Consider the following 20,872-nt stretch of genomic DNA (forward strand, 5'->3'; position numbering starts at 1 on the left):
AGGTATTGCAGTGAGAGATCTGTTCAATTTTTGTGTTTCATGTTCCTATATTCTGTAGTAACTTCATGGTAGACCATACATCTTTTGGGATAGGTTGTAGGAGAAGCAGTTTGGAGGTCTCTTTTTTTTAAAGAACTTGTTTAAACCTTGATATTTAAGAAGCTGAAGGGACTGGGGTACAGCAAAGAGCAGACATTAAAAGACTGTTGGAAAAAGACACATTCAAATTGAAATTTATTTATGATGCCACTGAGTTGGTACAGCTTCAATTTGGAGACTTACCTTCAACCATTAAGAACAAATGCAATTAAAATTAATTAATTCAATTTAAATAATCAATTTATATAATACCCATGCAAGGGCATACACCTAGGAAAAGGTTACTTTTTGTTGGAATTAAGTAGATCAGTTGCTGATTCCAAAATTGCATGTATCAGTATCATGAAAGTCAGATGCCTCATCTCTCTGGGCTGATGCTTATGATAAAGGCAGCCATGACTGAGTAACCTGAAAGTCTCCTGACATGCAAATAGTCTGTTGCTGCACATGCATGAAAAAAGTGAGCAGACACTCTCTTTCTTCTTCCAATAACTGTTTTTTCCATCTCTCTGTCCCATTTCCATCTCCATGCCGCTAACACAGTATCCTCTCAGTCCTCTTTCTAGTGTTTGGGTTGCTACTCTATTTACTCTTATGAAGGTTTTACACTGAGAAGGAAGAAAGGAGGGCAAACAGAGTGCAAAATATATGTGTTGTCACTTTTTGTAACATTTCATCACATAAAAATAAAAAATCGTTACTATGAAGATGTAAGATCTACTTTGCTTTCCTTTTATTTTTTTTTCTTCCTACAGCCCTTCTTCCATGTTAGTACATGTCAACGTTAGTGAACATTGAAACATGAAGAAAATCTGGGTAGATCTTTATTGTCTTATTATCCCACGCAGTTAAAACTGTTGAAGGAAAAGTGACTTAGAAACCTGATTAGCTTGTCATTGACACAAATCGATGCATTAATTGGACACTACAATTGCAAAGTGCCCTTATGAATGCAAGCACATTGTGTCTGGTAGATTAAAAAAAGGGCCACACAACTGTTTCTCATGCAAAGTTCCTTTCTGATGCTGTCACAGAACCATACTGAGAGTGAGTTTTGGCAGATGGCATTACAATTCAAATAAAGAAAAATAAGCTTATGAATTCATACATATTTCCTTGTCGCTCAAATGCCAAGGGATTTTTTAACATAATGTTTAAAGTATGGAGTGACTGTCCCCATAAATATCACTAATACATAATGATGAATAAGTTATAACAAGAAGTTTCAGAAAGCAGTTCCATGCCACCAAAGCAGCTTTTTATTGATTGTGGAACAAAGCAAAAAGTAAAAAAAAATGGGACTTTTAAAGTTCTCACCCTCTAGAAGGCAATGAAGCCACTGAGAAGACAAAACCAGACTCTAATCTTATTTCACTAGCATAAATGAAGAATCGCTGCTTCAGCAGGTGCAGTGTTAACACAAATTTTCCCCAGTGCAATGTAATCTCTGTCATCAATTGTATTGATTTATCTATTTCATCAAATAGTATTTAAACAACTACTGTGTCTGCATTACATATATCCAGCCAAGTTCAGAACTGTGAAAACATTATTAAAAGCGTGGTAGTCATGGAAACAGATCATTTAGAAAGTAGCTTGAGGAGGATTCTTCTATCTGATTGTATAGAACTTCACTGGCCACTTGGAAATAAAACATAGAAATGTAAGATGCCTTGTACTAGATCAGAGCACTAGTTTATTTAATCTGCTCTCAGATTTCCATCCAGGGTCAGTATCTGGTGATTCTGAGGCAGTTGCAACTCATCACAAATAAGTAATGTACCTTTGAAATTTTACAGTCTGGGTAGGATAGCTTTTTATTTGTAGACCACCCACAGATAATCAGTTCACTGTAAGCATACAAAGTAGTACTTGGCAATTTTTTTTTCACATTATCACTACAGATGCTACATTTTTCTATCTCTTTTTATACCACATCTATCCATTTGCCTCACTGGCCTGTCAAATAAAATCAAGTAATTGCCATTTGTTGTAGTAACAAGGCAGGAAAAAGCCACCAAGAAACCAAAAAGCATTATTGTATGTACTTTATTTTGAAACATTGACTTGAGACTCTCAAGGCCCAGTGAGAAAAAGGCCATCGTGAAACAAATGTTTTCTAATGTTGATTGAAATTTTTAAATAATTGAAATAATTAAAGTTCAGTGTTGTTATTTTTAAAATCATTCAGAAACAAGGCAAAATAACTTGTTTGAGCAGGAAAGATGGTTAGAGGAGATGAGGAAAAAGCAGCTTCCTCCATGCAGAGGAACAGCATGTCCGTATGGAGCTCTCCTGAGCAGCTGGCTGATGGAGAGTGTGTGGGGCAGGATCAGAGGAGAGGACAGTAAAGCAGACCGTGCTAGGTTGTCGTTACTGATCCCCTGAACAGGGTGAGGAAACATACTTGAAACAACTCAAGAAAGTCTCAGATGACAGATTCTGGCTTCCATGGGGGACTTTAAGCTCCCTGACAGCTGCTGTAGGGGCAACAAGGAAGAAAACAAGCAGGAAACAAGATTTCTGACAGTTTTGGGGAATAAGCTCTTGCTACAGGTATCAGATGAGCCAATGAGAGGTGATGCACACCTGGACCTGTTATGAGCTAACAGCAAGAACTAGCAGGAGATGTGATAATCAACAGCTGCTTTAGCTACAGTGACCATGAAACAATGAAGTTCAAGATGTTGTAGCAGAGGAACTCAAAACACTGGCAGATGTCAGACCCTGACAATGATATGTGGAGTCCTCTGAGAACATTTCTGGACACCTGAATAAGAGGGTGCTCTCTTCTTTCCATAACAAGTGATGTCCAGCTACTTCCCAGGACTCAGGGCTTCAAAGCACACATAGCCATTGCTTTGGAAGACAGATGTCATGAAAAAAGATTTTTCTTCTTCCTCCTCCTTTCTCTTAGCTTTTATTTCTGAGCAGACATCATATGATACATATAATCCCTTTTGTCAGTTTGGGTGAGCTGTCCAGATTATGTCACTTCCCAAGATCTTGCCCAAACCCAGCCAGCTGGTGAGGGGGGAATGCTGGGGAGACCCCTGTGATGCTGTGCCAGCACTGCTCAGCAGTAGCCAAAACACTGGTGTGTTATCAGCACCTTTCTAGCAACCGGTGCAAAGCACAGCACTACAGCTGTGGGGAAAGGAACTCCATCCCATCCACATCTAATGCACTGGGAACAGCTAGTGTGTATTTTACCCACTACAAATCATGCAGTTTGCGGTGCTAAAATTACTGGATCTGTGGATCCAGTTAAAGCAGTGGATGTCATTTATCTTGACTTATTCAAGATTGGTTTTTTGTTGACTGTCACAAAATCTTGTGTATTATATTTAAGACATTAAAAATCTGGGTGGATGGAGAACTGTGCACGTAAGTAACTTGCTGGGTGTTGAGGCTTAGAGGGTAGCAGTTAATGGGCCGCACTGTACCTGAATGCCTGTGGAAGAGGAGTATTGCAGCAGCTTATAGATAAATCTGCCCTGTTTGACTCTCAATGTACAGTCTGAAGGAGGCAACAAAGTCAGCTTTGCAGGTGACCCCATAGGGACAAGTCAAGGGCATGGCTGCCCTGGGCTCTAGCCAGGCTGGAGGACTGGGCCAGCAGAAACCCTGTGAAATTCAACAAGGACAAATGCAGAGCTCTACACCTGGGCAGGAAGAAAATCTTGAAACAGTACAGGCTGGGAACTGACTTTTTAGACTGCATCTGTAATACTGAATCCAGTTTTTGAACCCCATGATACACAGGAGTTCAGCAGAGGGCAACCAAGACAGGCAAGGGCAGGGGTACTTACCCTGTGAGCAAAGGCTGAGGGTATTCCAGTTTCCCCCTTAGTAAAGTGTGGCACTGAAAACAGCACTGAAATGTGTCATTTGGGTTTCTTACAGAATAATAAACTTTTTAAATTTGTTATACTAGAGGTTAAGAGGTGAACAGATAACTAAAGTCGTTGAATTTGAGTGACAAAATATCTGGCAGCTTCACATAAAATTTGGTCTGTACTATTAGTAGCTACATACTTTTATATGGATCTTTTTAGGTCAGTAGCCAAATTCGAGGGTTTAGGTTTTATAATAACTGTAAATTCACTAACTCCATAAATTCACAGGGTATGCTGTTAAACATTTAACAGCAAAGGAAAGAATATAAATAAAGTAAGAGACTGAAAAGCAAATACAAGAAAAGCCTAACTTCATGACATCATGCATTTATTAGATAGAAAACACTGGTTTCTAACAAGGCTTAATTGATACAGTCAGTAATGAAATACAGGCACTGAAAGATTTGAACATCCAAAAGATCAAAAAGAGTGTTTCTTTTCAGTCTGGTTTTTTCAAAGTTGAAAGAATATAGCATAAAACAGCTGTGTTAATAAAATTGGTTTCAAAGGCAGGATCTTCCACGTTGGAGCTGTACGTGGCATGAAGCAAATCTGCTGAACTTCAGGAATACAAATTGATAATGCAGCATGCAGTTGATGCACTCAGGGCTCCTGTTCTGCAGGCAAAATGAGTGTGCCAGTGCCAGTCCCTTTTATGTGCCTGGCTGAACCTTGAACCAGCCAGCAGTGCCACCTCAGCTCCTCGGCCCGTGGGCATGCGTCCACCAGGGCATGGGTCGGGCTCCTCCGGCGAGTTGGCATTCTGCAGAAATGCCCCTCATCCTGAAGGGACTTCATTCCTAGCAATGCCCCCTTGGGCTGGTTTAAAGCTATGACCTGTGAGGACAAGAGTTGCAGTGACTCGGTTTATATGTACCCTTTATTATATTAAAAACAAGCGAGTAATTTAACACAGAATTCAGATATTTTACCAAGTGCTTCTTGGAAGCTAAGGCACACTGCTGTTTAATTATTCTGAGAAAATCTGGCTGCATTCCTGTCCAGAATTCAATTCTTCCTGTCCAAGAACTTGTAGCTAAAATGTAAGATATCTCTATTTTGCCAGCAAAATGCTGGTCACTTTAGTGGGAACTTTGAGATCAACAAGGAGCTGGTTTAAGCTTCTCTCCCCCCAGAAGTCCTGTAATATGAACCAGGCACCTGGCAGAAATAATGCAAGAGTAAGGACAGACAACAAGATAAAAGGATAACAAAATTGATGAAAAAATTATAAAGTTTTAATAATTTTTTTTCAATGTTTCTGCTTTCCTTAAATCTGTTCTTTATAAATACACAGAGAACAGGATTTTGTAATTTGTTTAAAATCTTTTAACAGAAACGCTTAGCTTTCTCTTGAAAAGGTCCATGGAGAGTACTTTTGACCAGCTTCAGCTATTGCCCACTGACCTTTTGAGCACTGAGTTCCTTATTAAATCTTTATTAAGGAAATCATCTCAGGCACTTCCTACAGTAATCTAGCTAAGTTTTCAACATATAAGTTATTTTGCCCCTTATTTATTTCTAATTGATTGGGGGTTTTAATTTTTATTTGAATGAAAAACTAACAAGCCCTTTATAGATTCTTTTTGATTGAAAAAAAAATCAAAACCAGTAAAACCCCAGTAATTCAGTTAACACTTTTTCACTGTATTAATGCAAATCTTGATTAGCAGTTGCATAGTTCTGAGTGTCAGAGGGATCAAGTACACCTAATGTTAAAAAATATCCCTACTGCTGCCAGTATTTGACTTTGTAACAATGCTGGGAAAAAATATTATTGAATTTATAATAATATTAAATAATCTACGTTCTACATAATTAATGGTGTAGCATGTCCCAATAAGCTGCACAGAAGGAAGAAGATGGATTTATCAGATGTGAGTGTTACTTAGACATTTATTTCCATTGTGCAAGGAGAAGTTTTGCATAATGACATTTTATTCGTGAGAATAAATTGCGCATGAATGCTTTTTAATTGCAGACAGAACATAAACAGTCATGACTCTGTGAAATTTGCTGATATGGGAATGGCAGTTGGAGAACACAAGCTTCATTGAAATTGAACTTACGTGGCTTGACTCGGAGGTGGTACATTCCCTAGGTTTTCCAGATCTTCCACAAAAGAAATAGTCAGTTTGGGCTTTTTTGTGGAGGTGGAATTGTCAGTCCTACCTTTGTTGTTATTTTTACTGAGAGAGTGAATAATTCAACTTCCAACTTTTTAATCTATTTTTTTTCTCTCCTCACCCACTCAGTGTTGCCATAGCATATACCTGTTGATTTGGTTCATTTTTTGAGCTCCAGATGGAATGCAGATGGGTGACCTAGCAGAATTCACATAGGTATGGGGGTAGTAGGTTAAGTCATGATATTTACTGGGCATTGTTATCCTCTCTTTCCTTATGGCAACCTGTATCAGAGGTTTCAGGAGCAGCAGTACAACCACAATATGTTTCATGTATCAGCTGGACAATGTGGACTTACACTAACAAAAGCATCCAAACCAAATATCTCCCACCCTGAGCTCCTGAGGGAGCAGTACTGCATGCCAGGAGCAGCATCCACTCCCTGAGAATCTGTGCTGTGCCTTAGGGTATTACAAGCAATGTTTTCTTGTGTAAGCTATGCAGTGAAGAACACTGGTTTAGACTTAGAGATAAGTATTTGCAAAGACTGTATCTCTTAGAGAAACTGGAAGACTGTGACGCTGCATGGGACTGTGGAGCTGCACTGTTTTGTAACTTTTAACCCAACTCTTTTGATATCCTTTGTAGTAGGTAACTGACTTGAAACGGCAAAATTGAACTTGAAACAGGGAGAAAGAAAAGATAAGAAAGAAAGCAAGAAACAAGCACAGGCTGTTGAGTGGGAAGATACAGTATTTTTCTGAAAAATCTCCTATATAGGTTAGAAAAGGATTCCTGGCGCATGCCAGGGTGTTAACAAGGCAGGTGAACCAAACTCATGTTGACTTCCACAGCTTCCACATACTTACTGACAGTATTTTCAATAACAGCAGGTATTATATTCTCTTTTTGTCTCTCATGCTATACTCCTTTGAACGATACAAATATTTTGATTGCAGCTGAATCAGGAAGTATGCTCTCATCTTTCTTTCCAGCCTGTCATTGGGGTAGTGACACAATGCTGTCTGTTGTTCTGAAACCTTGAGAAGTTTTTATGACTCTCTTTAACTCAGTTAGCAAATTATAAACTTCAGAAAAATTAATCTCTGGGCCTGATAATATGCTTTTTCATCTTGGCACATTGCGATCCAAAATGTATTCCTTCCTCCATCCCTAGAGAATGTTAAGTGGCACCATTAAAAATCATTCTGAAATGCAACAGCTTTCACAAGGCAGAATAAGAGCATCTGCACCATTAGCATAAGCAGTCTGTGATGAGAAGGCACTACAATTGATTATTAAAGTGACCTGCTTAAATTCATATTCATCTTTCCTTTTTTTCCTTCTTTCTCTTTTTTTCTTTCTTTCTTTCTTTCTTTCTTGACTTTCATTACCACTGGGCATTTAACTATTAGAAATGCAGTTTCTTCTGAATTAAAAGCTCACCCAGACGGTTACTGAGCAAAGGTTGTTTTGGATGGCTGGTGTGGCTAGATGCTGCTTCTTTTGTAAGGAATAAAGCATGCATTGTGAAAACTGGAGGATACAAACATACCATACAGATTATCTAGCTCCTTTTCATCCACTCATAGTGTCAGAATTGCCAACCACTGCAGAAGCTATTACTAATTTTTAAATGGTGATTTTATTAATATTCCTGAACAGGCCCTGCACTGGATGATAGGAGGATGTTAGATATTTAAGATTTTTTTAAAAAGGTAGATTTTAAATTTTTTTCCTTCTATACAGAGAAAGCCTTCAGGAGTCAATAGACATGGAGGCCATGAGAGATAGAAGTGTTGAGCTCATGAAGATGAAGATGTCTGTCATATTATAGCACCATATCCATTAACTAGTGCTTGCAAAAATTGTACACAAATGAGCATGCTGATGGTAAAAAATGAATATGAGCTGTAAGATATAGCTCTTTTCCCTATTCACATCATGGTGGCCATCAGCAGTCTCCTTCACTAGTGTTTTACAACAATTCTCTTTTACAAATATTTACTGTTCACTTTCATCCCTAATGATCATCCCTGGGCACAGTGAAATCAAAAGGAGAAACCATAGTGCCCTCACCCCTAATCTGGCAAATGCTTAGCTTCCTGTTTTATGAAGCACTAAAGTATTTCTGTCCTGTAATCTTTCATTTCAATAGTGAAAAATGGAATAGATGCCACTATTTAATGTAATGAAAAATAATCATGGTGCTCCTGAAAGCTAATGTAGCAGAAGATTCTTCTTATAGAACCTCTGTAGTAAACTACACTCCACTAACCTTATGTGCCATACTCGACAGGCAGGGGCCTGGGGTTTGTGCTCTAGCAATTCTGTTTTACTGGTCAACACAGAATTTTAATTAAACATAGCTTATGGGCTGAATCTTAAGTGGAATAATAAAATTAGAGCATAACCTTACAGGGAGTTTATTATGGTACACAAAGGTAGTCTTGTTTTTCTTTCTTCTGAACGTGTGGCTATCTTATGATGTTAGATAATCAGTGGTTCAATCCATGCATTTAAAAGTGGTTTCTCCTTAGTATGTCCAATTCATTAAATTTTAACAGACTTTTGCACTAGTAAATGGAATTTTTCTTTTTCCTTCTCAGTAGTTGTGCCAGTTCATAAATACAATTATTTATTACTTTAGGAAAAAATAGGCCAATAGGTTAATAGTGAGTCCTCAATTATTTCAGATTTTCACAAAAATTTAAAATAAAATAAGTCATCTGCATTCATATACTTTAAGTGTATATAGCTACATAAAAATACCTACTTTTAAATTTGGACAAAATATCTACTTTCTTATTTACTTATTTCATAATTGGAAAAAAAAATGCCTCTACTAATGCAGTTTGGGAGAGGAACCTATGCACACCTGTGTGTGTATGTATATGGGGATGTGTGTTTGTTTGTGTGTATTTTTATGTACAGGTTTTACTGGTACCCATCCAACTTTTTCTCTAAGGAGATGTAATTTTAGATGGACAGATATGAAAGCAATATTAAGTTAAATCGGGGAAGAAAACTTTGCAAGGTTACATAAAAACAAAATGTACTAATAGTACTTAAGCTAATACTTTATATTCATTCTGTGTCATATTGTTTAGTAAGAGCATCATTTTTCATAGCAGATTTTTGCCTTGTTTATCATGCATGAGTTGGCAATGAAACTTACTGTAGGGGCAGTACAGGATTTGTGCATCAGCTGATTTCTTTTGTGTATATTTATGGATACATTACACAGTCTTGTTCCAAGATAGACAGGACTTTGCAAGAGCCAGTGTAGGGTGACTCACCTCATTTTGCTCAAGTTCTGTGAAGGTCTGGAAAGAGCATCACCAGGGCTTTCTAGTGCTTAGAGCCTTGACACACCAGTGACGTGCCCCTGCAACAAAGCAGGTCAGCAGCCTCCTGGGCTGCCTTGCAGAGCATCACCAGCAAATCAATGAAATGATCCTGCCCCTCTAGTCAGCACAGGTGAGACACAGCTGGAGTATTGGATCCAGGGCTCCCAGTACAGAAGAGACATGGACATAGAGGAGAGAGTCCAGTGAATGGCCGCTAAGGTGATGAAGGGACTGGAGCATCCCTCCTATGAAGAAAGGCTTAGAGACCTGGGAGTGTTTGGCCTGAAGAAGTGAAGGTTCAAGGGAGATTTTATCAATCTAAATAAACACATGAAGGGAGGTGCAAGGACAGAACCAGGCTCTTTGCAGGGGTGTGGCAACAGGACAGGAGGCAAAAGGCACAGAGTTACCCAGAAAGGTTGTGGAGTCTCCGTCCTTGGAGATATTCAAGCATTGATTGAAGGAGGTCCTGAGCAATCTGATCTGGATGACTCTGCTTTGAGCAGAGGGCGTGGGCTAGACAACATCCAAAGCTCCCTTCCAACATCAACCATTCTGTAATTCTGTGACCTGCTTATGCTGCATTTATTCCTCTGAAGTGACAATAACAAAATAGCCCTGACAAAAGCAGTTCAGAGTGTGGACTTAGGAAGGTTTCAAAGCTAACAATATTCTAAGAATAATAGGAAAAATTGAATATCAACATTAAGCCTTCTGCTAAAAACGTGGCGTTTCTCATCTGCCTCTCTCTGGCAGAGGGTTGTATCCTTCAATGCAGGGTTGGAATATGCTGAGCAGAAACATCCCCTGGGCGCAATGTGACATGAAGACCACAGTAGTCTAAACAGGTTCACTCAAGAAAGGATCAGCTATTACAGATGCATTTAAAGGAGAAGTAACAAGCAGAGATTAACATTGCCATTTAACCCTTTAGCCTCCCTTTTGCCACTCAGGCTTTACTTTCCTACTTTCCTCTTTGAGCATGTCAATAATTGTCTATTCATATTGTCAGTGAAAAAAAAAAAGCCCAAGTCATCCAGGAGTGCTTCTTTATGTCCAGTTTAATGGCTGTTCAATATGATCTACATCAGTTCTGTTCTGTCTAGTTCAGTACTTATTGTCTCCAAAAAGTTACTTTAAAATAGCGCAACCGAGTTTAAAAACAAAAAAAAAAATCTGAGATAAGGAATTCCAGAATCAAATGTTCTTATAGAATCTCATTACCACTCCCCATACATCGTGTCATACTCTTTAACTGCACAGAAATCAACAGCTGTGCATGATGGGAATGCCCATCCTTTTGTGAGTCTCTTCCATCAAAGTCGCCACATCTGGCACTGAGGTTTTTTACTCTGTTCATGTCAGCCGAGATACTTGTTGCCTCTGTCTGGTGCCTTTTAAACACAAGATGAAATTCTGTTGGCAGTATAATAATTTTTTAAGCATTCAGTGTGAGTGATAATAAAATAAGTATGGATGTACATGAATATATATGTGGCAGTTTGGTTATAAATGAAGGCAGATTGATTTTCAAGATTATTGAATTAATATTTATAACATTTTGATTGTTAAGACCAGAATGTTTTAGGGATCTCTGTTCTGCAAAATGTAGTTAGCTTTATGTCCAGAGGATGCTACAGTATCTTATTTTGGTTTGTACTTTCATGTACTGCTCTGCACTCCAATGTTCCTGATATACAACTAAACTTTGGAACAGGATGCCTTTGGAGACTCTGGAATTGCCATCAGTAAGATGAATGGTGCAAACATTTCAGTATACTTACTGTACTTATATAGCAGGAGAAAAACTCTTTTTGTTCCTTCTACACCAACTTTTCCAGGATTCCTAAGAAAAAAAGCTCAAAAAGCAAAATAATTTTTTTTGTGTGTACCTATTTGTGAAAATAGAATGCCCTCACTTCCTCTGGCAGTGATGTCACACAAGATGTGCTACAGTTGTTGGCTGGTACAACTGTTGGAACAATAAAGTTCAACCAAAATGTGTTGCTTTAGAGACTGAGAGCTGGTTTTGCATGCAAATTTCCAAGTTACTGCTACTTTTGGCTGCCATGGGGTGTGTTCAAGATTTGGCATTTGCTTTGGTCACTGTATCTAATTTCACTATTATTTCCCTCAACACCCAGCAAAGATCCACAATTTTTTTATTAGAAATCTAGCATTCTGTAATGCATTTACTGAGAGAGATAACTCTTTGTTTTTCAGAGCTTCCATATGGCTGGGAGAAAATTGATGATCCCATTTATGGCACTTATTATGTTGAGTAAGTTCCCAAGTTCAATATTAAGTTCCTATTAATATGTCATAAACTAATACTAGCACCTTCTGCAATGCTCAGCCTGGCGAGGAATGGGTACAATTACTTGACATGTTAAACTAGGGGTATACCAGGAATTCTCAGTCATGAATGCAGCTAATGTATCCAGATACATTCAAAGTGTCCCAATCAGTGACTCAGGCATTCAGTCACTCTCTTTATGCAGGGTCTGGTTTCACGGTACCATTCCAGCTGATACTTGTACAAAGAACATATTCATTAAATAGATGTTGCATTTTCTATGTAAGCTTTGAATATCCAGCAAGATATAAATCTTGTTAATCAATGAATAGAGCAAAGCATACTCATTTTAGCTCAGTTAAGATCCTTTTCTGGAGAGTCCTCAGTTGCTGCAAATCAGGTGTTTATACTGTTTGTACAAGAAGTCAAGTTGTTTATAGGCTGCATATAAAATTTTAGGGATGTTGTGTTTTATCTTGTATTTAAAAATGCAGCTGAAAAGAATATAAATTCTATTTTCAAAGGACAATCCTTGCTTTCATTTTCTTTAGATTATATTTTAGTCATGAAACAAGAAAAAAAAAAAGACACCTTATTCCTCTGTGCAAAGGCCAACAAAATGCTTTTGTTTGAAGTAATGGTAGAGCCTGGTCACTTTGTACATAAAATAAGTAAATCTGAGAGATGAGTTCCTCTGCTTTTTAATTTAGCACAGTGAATGAGACTTATGCAAAGTAAATCTAAATTCAGATTGTGGTACTTGTTCAGGAGTCAGTTCTCACTCTGCTCTCTACAGACAGTATGCAGGAGAGAAGAGAGAAAACCACTCCTGTCACTGTGCAGACAGCACTTGAAAGGTTGAGAAACAACTATCCATTTGTGCCTTTTATTAAACAAGAGAGATCTTTAGAGAATATGGCCCCTGACCTAAAATGTCAGTTTCAAACCCTGACACTCAAGCAGTATGTTCATCTAGTTGTTTCATAGAAAATAGAAAATTTCCTTTGTGTGTAATATTATTAATTTGGTCTCTTGAATCCATACCAACACACTGACTGCAGGATTGCCCTGGACAGGCATTGGGGATGCAGCTTTTCCAGATTTCAGGATATGCTGCTGTTAGCATGCCAGGGTTCAGGTGTGCAGGGAGATCAAAAAATCATCTGATTTCTGGAGGTCTAGAAGACATAAGATGCCCCTTTCTTACCTGCTGCCACAGCAGCAGCTTGTGGATGCCCATGCATGTTCCTCAGCCTTCTACAAAGCAAACAAACAACTGAAAGTGGTGTTTGGTCACTGCTCTGCTGACTCCTTCTGTCCCATTCTCCAAATGCCAGAGCACCTGCTCTTCTTCCTTGTCACCAGCTTGCTTCCTGCCCTCAGGTGAAAGAGCCAGCAGCCCCATCTACTTTGCTGCTCAGCTCAAGTCACCTTAGTCAGTCCAGATCCAACCAAAAAGATAAGTTTTGAAGTCCCTACTAATACCATTAAATTACTCCCCCTTGTAATGCCTGAGTTCTTTTATGATGTCCCCAGGTAGATAGAGGCTGCAGTTCTCATATCATTTTGTACTTGCACATGCAATTATGCAGCTGCTGGGTGTAAGTGAGGCTTCTCTCCCAGTGGTTTTTAGTGTATTTTGGGGTGTAACAGGTGCTGTGCAATTTCTGTGCATTAATCTCTTACTGAGACTCCGCTTGGTTGTTAGTGCAGCCCAAGGCATTCTGGCACCAGCAAGGTTCACACTACACTGCAGAGTCAGAAAAGGAACAAGTATTTACCTGCATTTTGTGTCCAACCACAGGTAAACAGACACAAGGCGCCAGGCCCAGATGTTATTGTGCAATTACATATTTTGAGGCTGTTAGTGTGAAATTTATTAATCCTACCATGATTAGGTAAGATTCATGGACAGATACATCAAACCTACTGCAGTCTCAGAGGTTTTTAGAAGTGGAACGGATGCTCATGGTATGGCATTGAAACTGCAGCCCTGCTAAATTCACATGGAATTTTATAGCCAGTAAAATGCAGCTGTAGTTTAATTTGCTGTCTGAGCTCAATAAGTTTGAAAAAAAGATTGCTTTCCATTTTTGCCTGCTAAAATATATAACAGTCACAGCTTTTTTATTACCAGTATTCAACAGATGAGTTCATTTTTAACTAGATATAATCAGATTACAATAAACTCTCTTAATTATGTCATAAAAGTAGGTAAATTATGAAAAGCAAGATTACAAACCAAACTTCCACACATTCAGGTCCAGTCCAAGTTTACAGGCAGGCCTACAAAATCCTCATGAAAGAAGAGCTTGTGCTCTGCTCACTGAGATACTTCTATGCCATGGGAAGTATGTAAGGATGAGCAATGAGGCAGACAGGCTCCATTTCACCTTACAAGGAGCAGCCATGTTCAGCTCAAATATTCTGAGACCAGAGAAAAAGCTAAAAAAGAAAACAAACCAAAACAAAGAAACTTAAACCTCTTGCTAGTTGAGTTGATAAAGACTAATCACAATGTATTTGCAAATTCTGTTAAAAAAAAAAGGTCTCCAGTATAACTACCTCTCTTAATCATGCATTAATGTAGGTGTGAGATATTATTATAATTTTCATTTGCTTTGTTATGCAGGTCCAGACTTCATTTGTAATGTGTAGATGTTTGACATAAATGAGAAATGTTTGCTAATATGTTTGTTAACTTTCATGCAATCTGGTCTTAATCTGTAAACTAAGAACTAACAGCACTGAGCTGTGCAGGGCTATGGAGAGAAAATAGTCATTAGAGTGCACTGGGTCTTTCGGGATTCTAATTGCCAAAAAATTGTTTCCCTCTTTAGGGATGATTAAGTACAACACAGAGCTCAATTTCCAGGCATGGGCTCTTTAATAGAACAGCTAAATTAGCCATACAGGCATTTACTCTGGAAAAATGTACCTCCTTGACTTACAACTTCTAAGAACAATCTGTTACTACTCAAATAGAAAAAGTTATCTCAGGTCTTTTTGTCATTATAAAGTGTTATCAACTGAAAAATGTGAATAGAAACAGTAGATAGGCACTAACATGTTATGCATTAGAATATCCATTTTATAGGCATCCTGATCCCCAGAATTACTTTGTTGGGTAATAGGCAACAATTTCAAAAGCTATAGGAAAAACTGAAAAAAAAACCCACCCCATATATTAAAGTAGCTAAGAAAAGCAGATAGATTAAACTCCTTCTACTGGTGCACATGCTCTGACCTGCTACCATTGTGTCAGAGCTCAGTACCTTGACCATCAAGTAAAATCTACAAATTAGGCACTACTGCCCACACATCTCCTAAGGATGTGCTTCAGTTGTCTTAAGTGCATCGAACCTGAAGCTTATCATAAAAACAACTTAGCCTGGCCCTACTGACTGATGAGAGGGTGGAACTGTGTCTGTGTCTTATAGGCTGGCTGGTGGTGATGGTACCTCCTCATCACACAGAGACAGTAGTTTGAGTTCACAGGTAAATGCAGCCCAAAAGCACATCCTGCCTCTGAGGGTTTGTCTCCGGTTAAGACACAGTGAGCTAACAGGGACCAGCAGCACCAGCCACTCCTTCTGTGCACAGCCACAATGGCACTAGAAGAAAGTTGTTGGATTAGTCTTTGGATTAGGCTTTTAGATTTAATATATCGTATAAAATAAAGGAAGAAAATTTAAGTTAGAATTGTTCACTGAATTAGAGCCTATGGGAAATGAGCAATACATTTTGGTTACCATCCAAAATCTGTTTTAACCACAAAAGCACTTATTTGTAACCATCTCTAAAACTCTCATTTGGCTTGTCTTATGAAGGCCGAGTCTAGTAATATATATTTTGTATGCTGTTGAAGTAGCTAGATGAAAAGCTAGAATGTCCTTTAAAGAGAATTACTTAGCTTAATAACTTCTTTCTCAAGTAAACTCATCAGGAGCACATTTTCTGATTTAGCCATGAAGCTGTATAGCACTTAAAATTGCATAAAAGAGATGTGTTTCAGTATCATCAGTCTAGGAGCATAGTATAGTATTACTGACTGATAAAAATGACTGATTACCAGTATAATTTTCTTTTCTTTGACTCATCTTGGACACAATATTTAATGCAGTTTTTTTTAAATTAGTTGGAAATTTCACATTGTGCTTTTGAGACTGCACACTACCATAAAACAGTCAAAAGATGGATATAAGTTGGAGCTTAGAATTATTAAAGTTGCACCAACAACATGAGGTGCTTCAAGTACCTCTTTCAGTCTTCCTATCTGATCTGATAGGACAAAATGTCATTTTCAAGATACTTGTTATCAAAGACATTTCTGTGTAAATGGACCAAACCACAACTTAAACTCTGCCTAGAAACTGTAGGTAGGCAGTAGAAAACAGATTCTAGCTGTGATGTCAGTACCACAGTAATTAATCTTTCTTGAGCCATGAGCACATCTGATATTAGCTAAAATCCCAACTTCTTTTATATCACAGAACTACATATAAGTTGAAACCTAGGCCTGCAAGGGCCCTCCTGCAGCTCCGAGATGTGCCCTGCAATTATAACATGGCACTAAGCATAGTGAAAGGTCCTGAATAAAGAGCTGGAGTGTAATCTTGGATATCCATTACATCTGCATGATATGGCAAAAAGAGCCATGAGAAACCTAAGCTCTTGTGGAGGGCAGCTGGAGAACAGGGCAGGATACTTTAGAGCCCCTAAAGTAAGAGATGATCCCTCTGTTGAAGCAATTAACCCACTGTGTAACAACCCTGGTTTTGACCTTATGAAATGCTAACACAAAACAAGCTAGATATTGTACTCCATATCTCCTACTGGGAGCTGTTTTCTAACTTCAGGCTTCTCCTGTGAGAAGCCTACAGAACTGAAGTCTGAAATCCTGGCATCTTTAATACATTCTAGTATTTACTTCCAAATATATTCATAGAAGCAATTATATATCAGAATTAATTCTGCTTGAATAAAAAGCTAAAACTCCTTTGATCTTCTATAACAGAAGATTCTATTTCACAGGTCTTCCTGTAAAACCTTTCACATAGATTCATTTCATTTGATCATGGGTGCTCAGAACTTCATGTAGTATTTCAGTTTCATCACTGTCTTGTTTAAAGGCAAAAAGCAGTATTTCCTGTACAATATGGAAATACATCATATGATAAGCACATCACATAATTACTTTTTTCATGCTTATGTTAGTAGTTCATTATTACCTTGTTTAATGCATGTAAGTCTTGCTTTCTCCATTTTTAACTTGTAAAGCTTTTCTTCCTTTCATCATAAGTTTCTAGGTTTGCAGTAGAATAAGGTGCTGAAGACCCTGACAATTACTAGAAATAACAGAAAGCAAAAGTCTAGGAAAGGAATGCCTACAATCTTAAACAGCCTGTCTGAAGAAGAAAAGAAATGAGAGGAACTTTGTCTGCAACATAGACCAAAATTTACTGAAAACTATTAATCAAAATTTTAGAGTATGAGAGTAAGTTAGCAGCCACTTGAATGAGTTATAGTCATGTGAACAAAGTATCACCTTCAGGATTTATCACATTTACTTCATCTCATTAAATCAAATATTCTTTTACATGACTGAAAGTCTTTTCATTTCATTAACACTAGCCACTAAATCCTATTTTGCAAGTGTATTGCACTCCCACAGGACTTGCTGCATTTCCTCTACCTCCCTTCCCAATGGCAATTACACTTAATTTGTTTGAAGCGGTGGTAGGATCAGAATCCCAAAGGACATGAAAGGTGCTTAATGTGGCATAAAAGGTCATTTCAGTGTAAAAAAAGAGAGACCCTTTTAGGATCTTGGAGTTTTGAAAGTTCCCAGGTCACCTGTCCAAGTGCTTAAAGCCCATGATTGGGATTGGATTTTGAGAAGACCTCAGTAGATAGTAGCCCAGTGACAACAAATAAGGAGTGACATAAGCCTTCCCTTCTGCACATATGTATTTGTTTCCCCAGAACAGTGTTTGAAGCACAAGCCCCTTCTCTTTGTTGTGATTCTATTGTGATCATCTTGCAGATTTGTTCCGTGCAGCCTACTACTTTTGCCTCCTTCAGAAAACATGCAAAACTTATCCCAGGACAAGACTGTAAGATTGCTCAGTGACTGATAAGATGTGTGCTTTAAAGAATTAAAATCAAGGATATGGTGACAGTATGTACTAAACATCACAGTTCTAAACACAATGCAGAAAAATAGTGGTGTAATGACAGAGATGTACTTAATGAGCTGTAGTAGGAAATGTAAATCATCAAGAAAAAATGTGTATACTATCTTTTCTTGTGTTTCATATATGACCTATGTAGTTCTAATCTACCATCTAACTTAGTTTCTGCATCTGATTTTTCTGTGCAGCTGAGCAGATACGCACCACAGTATTAAAAAGGAATAATCTTCAATTTATTACCTATGTTAGATTTATTTCTAAATTACCATCATAAAAGCACTCTGTGTTCTAGGCTTTTCTTTTTCTGTAAGTGTGTCAAGTGATTGAATAATTTTGCTTACAACCAATTGATAATAATGCACAAAACTGGTTGAGATCCTTTGAATCATACACAGAACAGTTGTCATGCTGAAGACATGAAAAGCTGTTGCTGTAGCATGTTTCAGCAGTGCTGCTGTTGAATTTGCAGTCCCATGGATCAAAAGCATTTGTCTGTAGCAGAGTGTATTGAAGTGATAGGATGATGCTCACTGCTGTTCATTACTCAGGGCACTGGCTGTATATTCTCATCCCCAATGAAATTCTGTGAAATGTAAGGGACACACTCAGGCCCGTTGGGGGTCCATCATGGTTTCGCTCTCTAACCACACATGCATTAGCCACATACAGCACCCTACTGTGAAAATTACCATTTTACCCAACTGAACCCGGTTTTTAATCAAAACCAAATTTTTTCCAGCCACATAAATAGAAGAACTCAATTTGAAAACCCTGTCCTAGAAGCAAAAAGGAAGCTACAGCAGCATAACATGCCCAACGCAGAACTTGGAACAAAGCCTATGCAGGCCCAAGGTTTCCGAGGTACAGTACTATGTCAGCTATCTTAGTTAAGATGAAAGATCCTGCTCTTCTGTTTATGTGACAATGATTTTGTCATAGGCTGATTAAAAGAGTAGTGTTGCCAATTCTCAAAAGGTTATCACCTGTATCTTAGCAATTTTCTCCCTTAAGATGTCCAGATTCCATTAGTTGCAGGACTGATGAGCCAACTAAAACCTTCAGAGGTGCAGAGAAAAAACAGAAAAGTTGAATCTAGTGTTTCCTAAAGGCTGAGAAACTGAAAGCACAATGAGACTCCCAAAGTAATTTTCTCAATAAAATCATAAATTCTGTTCCTGAGAATGTACGACTCTCTCTTGAGCACCCGAGGTTGGCAACACTGAAATACTTAATTGTACTTTCTCTAAATTACTCTTAATTGATGTTTGGTATGTTTCTAAGCTAGCTCATCTAGCAAGTATCAATTAAGTTAAAAGCCTCAAGCACAGTGTTACAGGAGTTTACAAGAATGCAGCCACTTGGTAACATAAAAACTAAAGCACTCAAAATGAGCTGTATAAGAGCAAACAGTACTGGTATAGACAAATTAATTTTAATGTAAGGTTACAGTCAGAGAATGAGGCTTGTTCTCCTTTCTAACAGTAGAAAGCGCCTCATCAACCTTACCTAGACCCAAATTTGTCCGCCTGCGCCCTGCTCCCAAGAGGTGCCATAGCGTGAATGACCTGTCGCAGTGCCGGCGCGACCCCGCCGGGGCACGCGCGCTCTATGGTACGTCCCCACTGCCGCCAGCCCCACCGCCCTGGGACCGGCTGGGGTCACAAACTCCGCACCTTCCCCAGCCCTCCCTCACCGAATGCGGCACAGGAGAGAAGCATGGGGAGCCACCAGCACCCACACTGCACCCCGAGGCACGCGAGGAGGGGACACAAAGCTTGCACAGCAGTCCATGTGTGTCACTTGTTGGATGCCTAAAGCCCGTGTGTTTGGAGAGGAAAGCTCACCTAGTATTTAGCCCTTCTTGGTAACAAATGCAATGAGATACTCAGAGGGGATATTTTCCTCGTTGTGGTTGGGAGGGAAATTATGAAGGACGTATTACTTAGTAGACAAAGCTGAATTTATAGGTTAGGAAAGAGGTTTTTAAATTACCTCACAGATCAGTTTTATTGTTGTAATTATTTTAGCCACACAATATCCACTTCTACATGGATTTCTAATATCAAAGGATATTTATATCTCTTCATTTATGGCTGATCTGCCATAGATAAGAAATATGTTTTAAGCTTTGTATTAGTACAAGAACTCACAAATATTTTTCCCTGGAATGCCTGCACTCTTTATTTTCTTGTCTTTGATACACTGTCACTTGGTTGCAGCCAGTATTGTTATCTGATGTCTCTGCTGTGTTGTGACTAGATCAGAACTTTTGTCTTTCTTGTTTGTGTTGACTGATGTAGAAAAACCACTCTTCACTCGTGATGCATCACAGCTGAAGGGGACTTTCCTCAGCACAACTCTTAAGAAAAGCAACATGGGTTTTGGATTTACCATCATTGGTGGGGACGAACCGGATGAGTTTCTCCAGGTGAAGAGTGTAATTCCTGATGGGCCTGCAGCACAAGATGGGAAAATGGAAACAGGTAGTTATGAAGGTTCCTCTGTTCTTTTATATAAGAAATAGAATGAGAAATAGATTTCTGAGTCTCACTCTCTCCATGAATGCATACATTTTCCATATGACTTTCTGTGTTAATATGTAGAAAAGGTAAGTTTCTTGGTAAAACTTTCTTGTAACTTTTCTTTCTAATAAATGCCAAGTAGCTTATTTTTCCCATTTCCCAATATTTTAAGGGAGGAAAGATCTCTGCATTTTCCTAGATAAAAATGGGATACGGTTTATAAGCTGTTTTTACTTGAGGGAAGTCTGCGTGGAAAGAAAAGAGAGAGAGAGAACACAGACTACTAAGTGCAAATTTATTTCTTTAGAAAGGATGGTTTTGCAAAATAATCAGTTGAGTCTGATCCAATACTGTTCTCATTAGAACCATCACAAGAGTTTTCAGTG

The 20,872-nt window shown here is 38.4% G+C and overlaps 1 protein-coding gene across 11 annotated transcripts in view; it reads left to right on the plus strand.

Moving 5' to 3' along the window:
* Positions 1-20,872, plus strand: part of MAGI2 (membrane associated guanylate kinase, WW and PDZ domain containing 2) — a 717,920-nt gene that overhangs the window by 548,002 nt on the left and 149,046 nt on the right. For all 11 annotated transcript variants that reach the window (XM_039570838.1, XM_039570837.1, XM_039570839.1 and 8 more), the window contains 3 exons: positions 11,698-11,755; positions 18,704-18,825; positions 20,265-20,447. In XM_039570838.1, the coding sequence (XP_039426772.1) occupies positions 11,698-11,755; positions 18,704-18,825; positions 20,265-20,447 (363 nt within the window). The remainder of the gene's footprint in view (positions 1-11,697; positions 11,756-18,703; positions 18,826-20,264; positions 20,448-20,872) is intronic.

Source organism: Corvus cornix, chromosome 1A (assembly GCF_000738735.6).
Source record: "Corvus cornix cornix isolate S_Up_H32 chromosome 1A, ASM73873v5, whole genome shotgun sequence".
Lineage (NCBI taxonomy): Eukaryota > Metazoa > Chordata > Aves > Passeriformes > Corvidae > Corvus > Corvus cornix.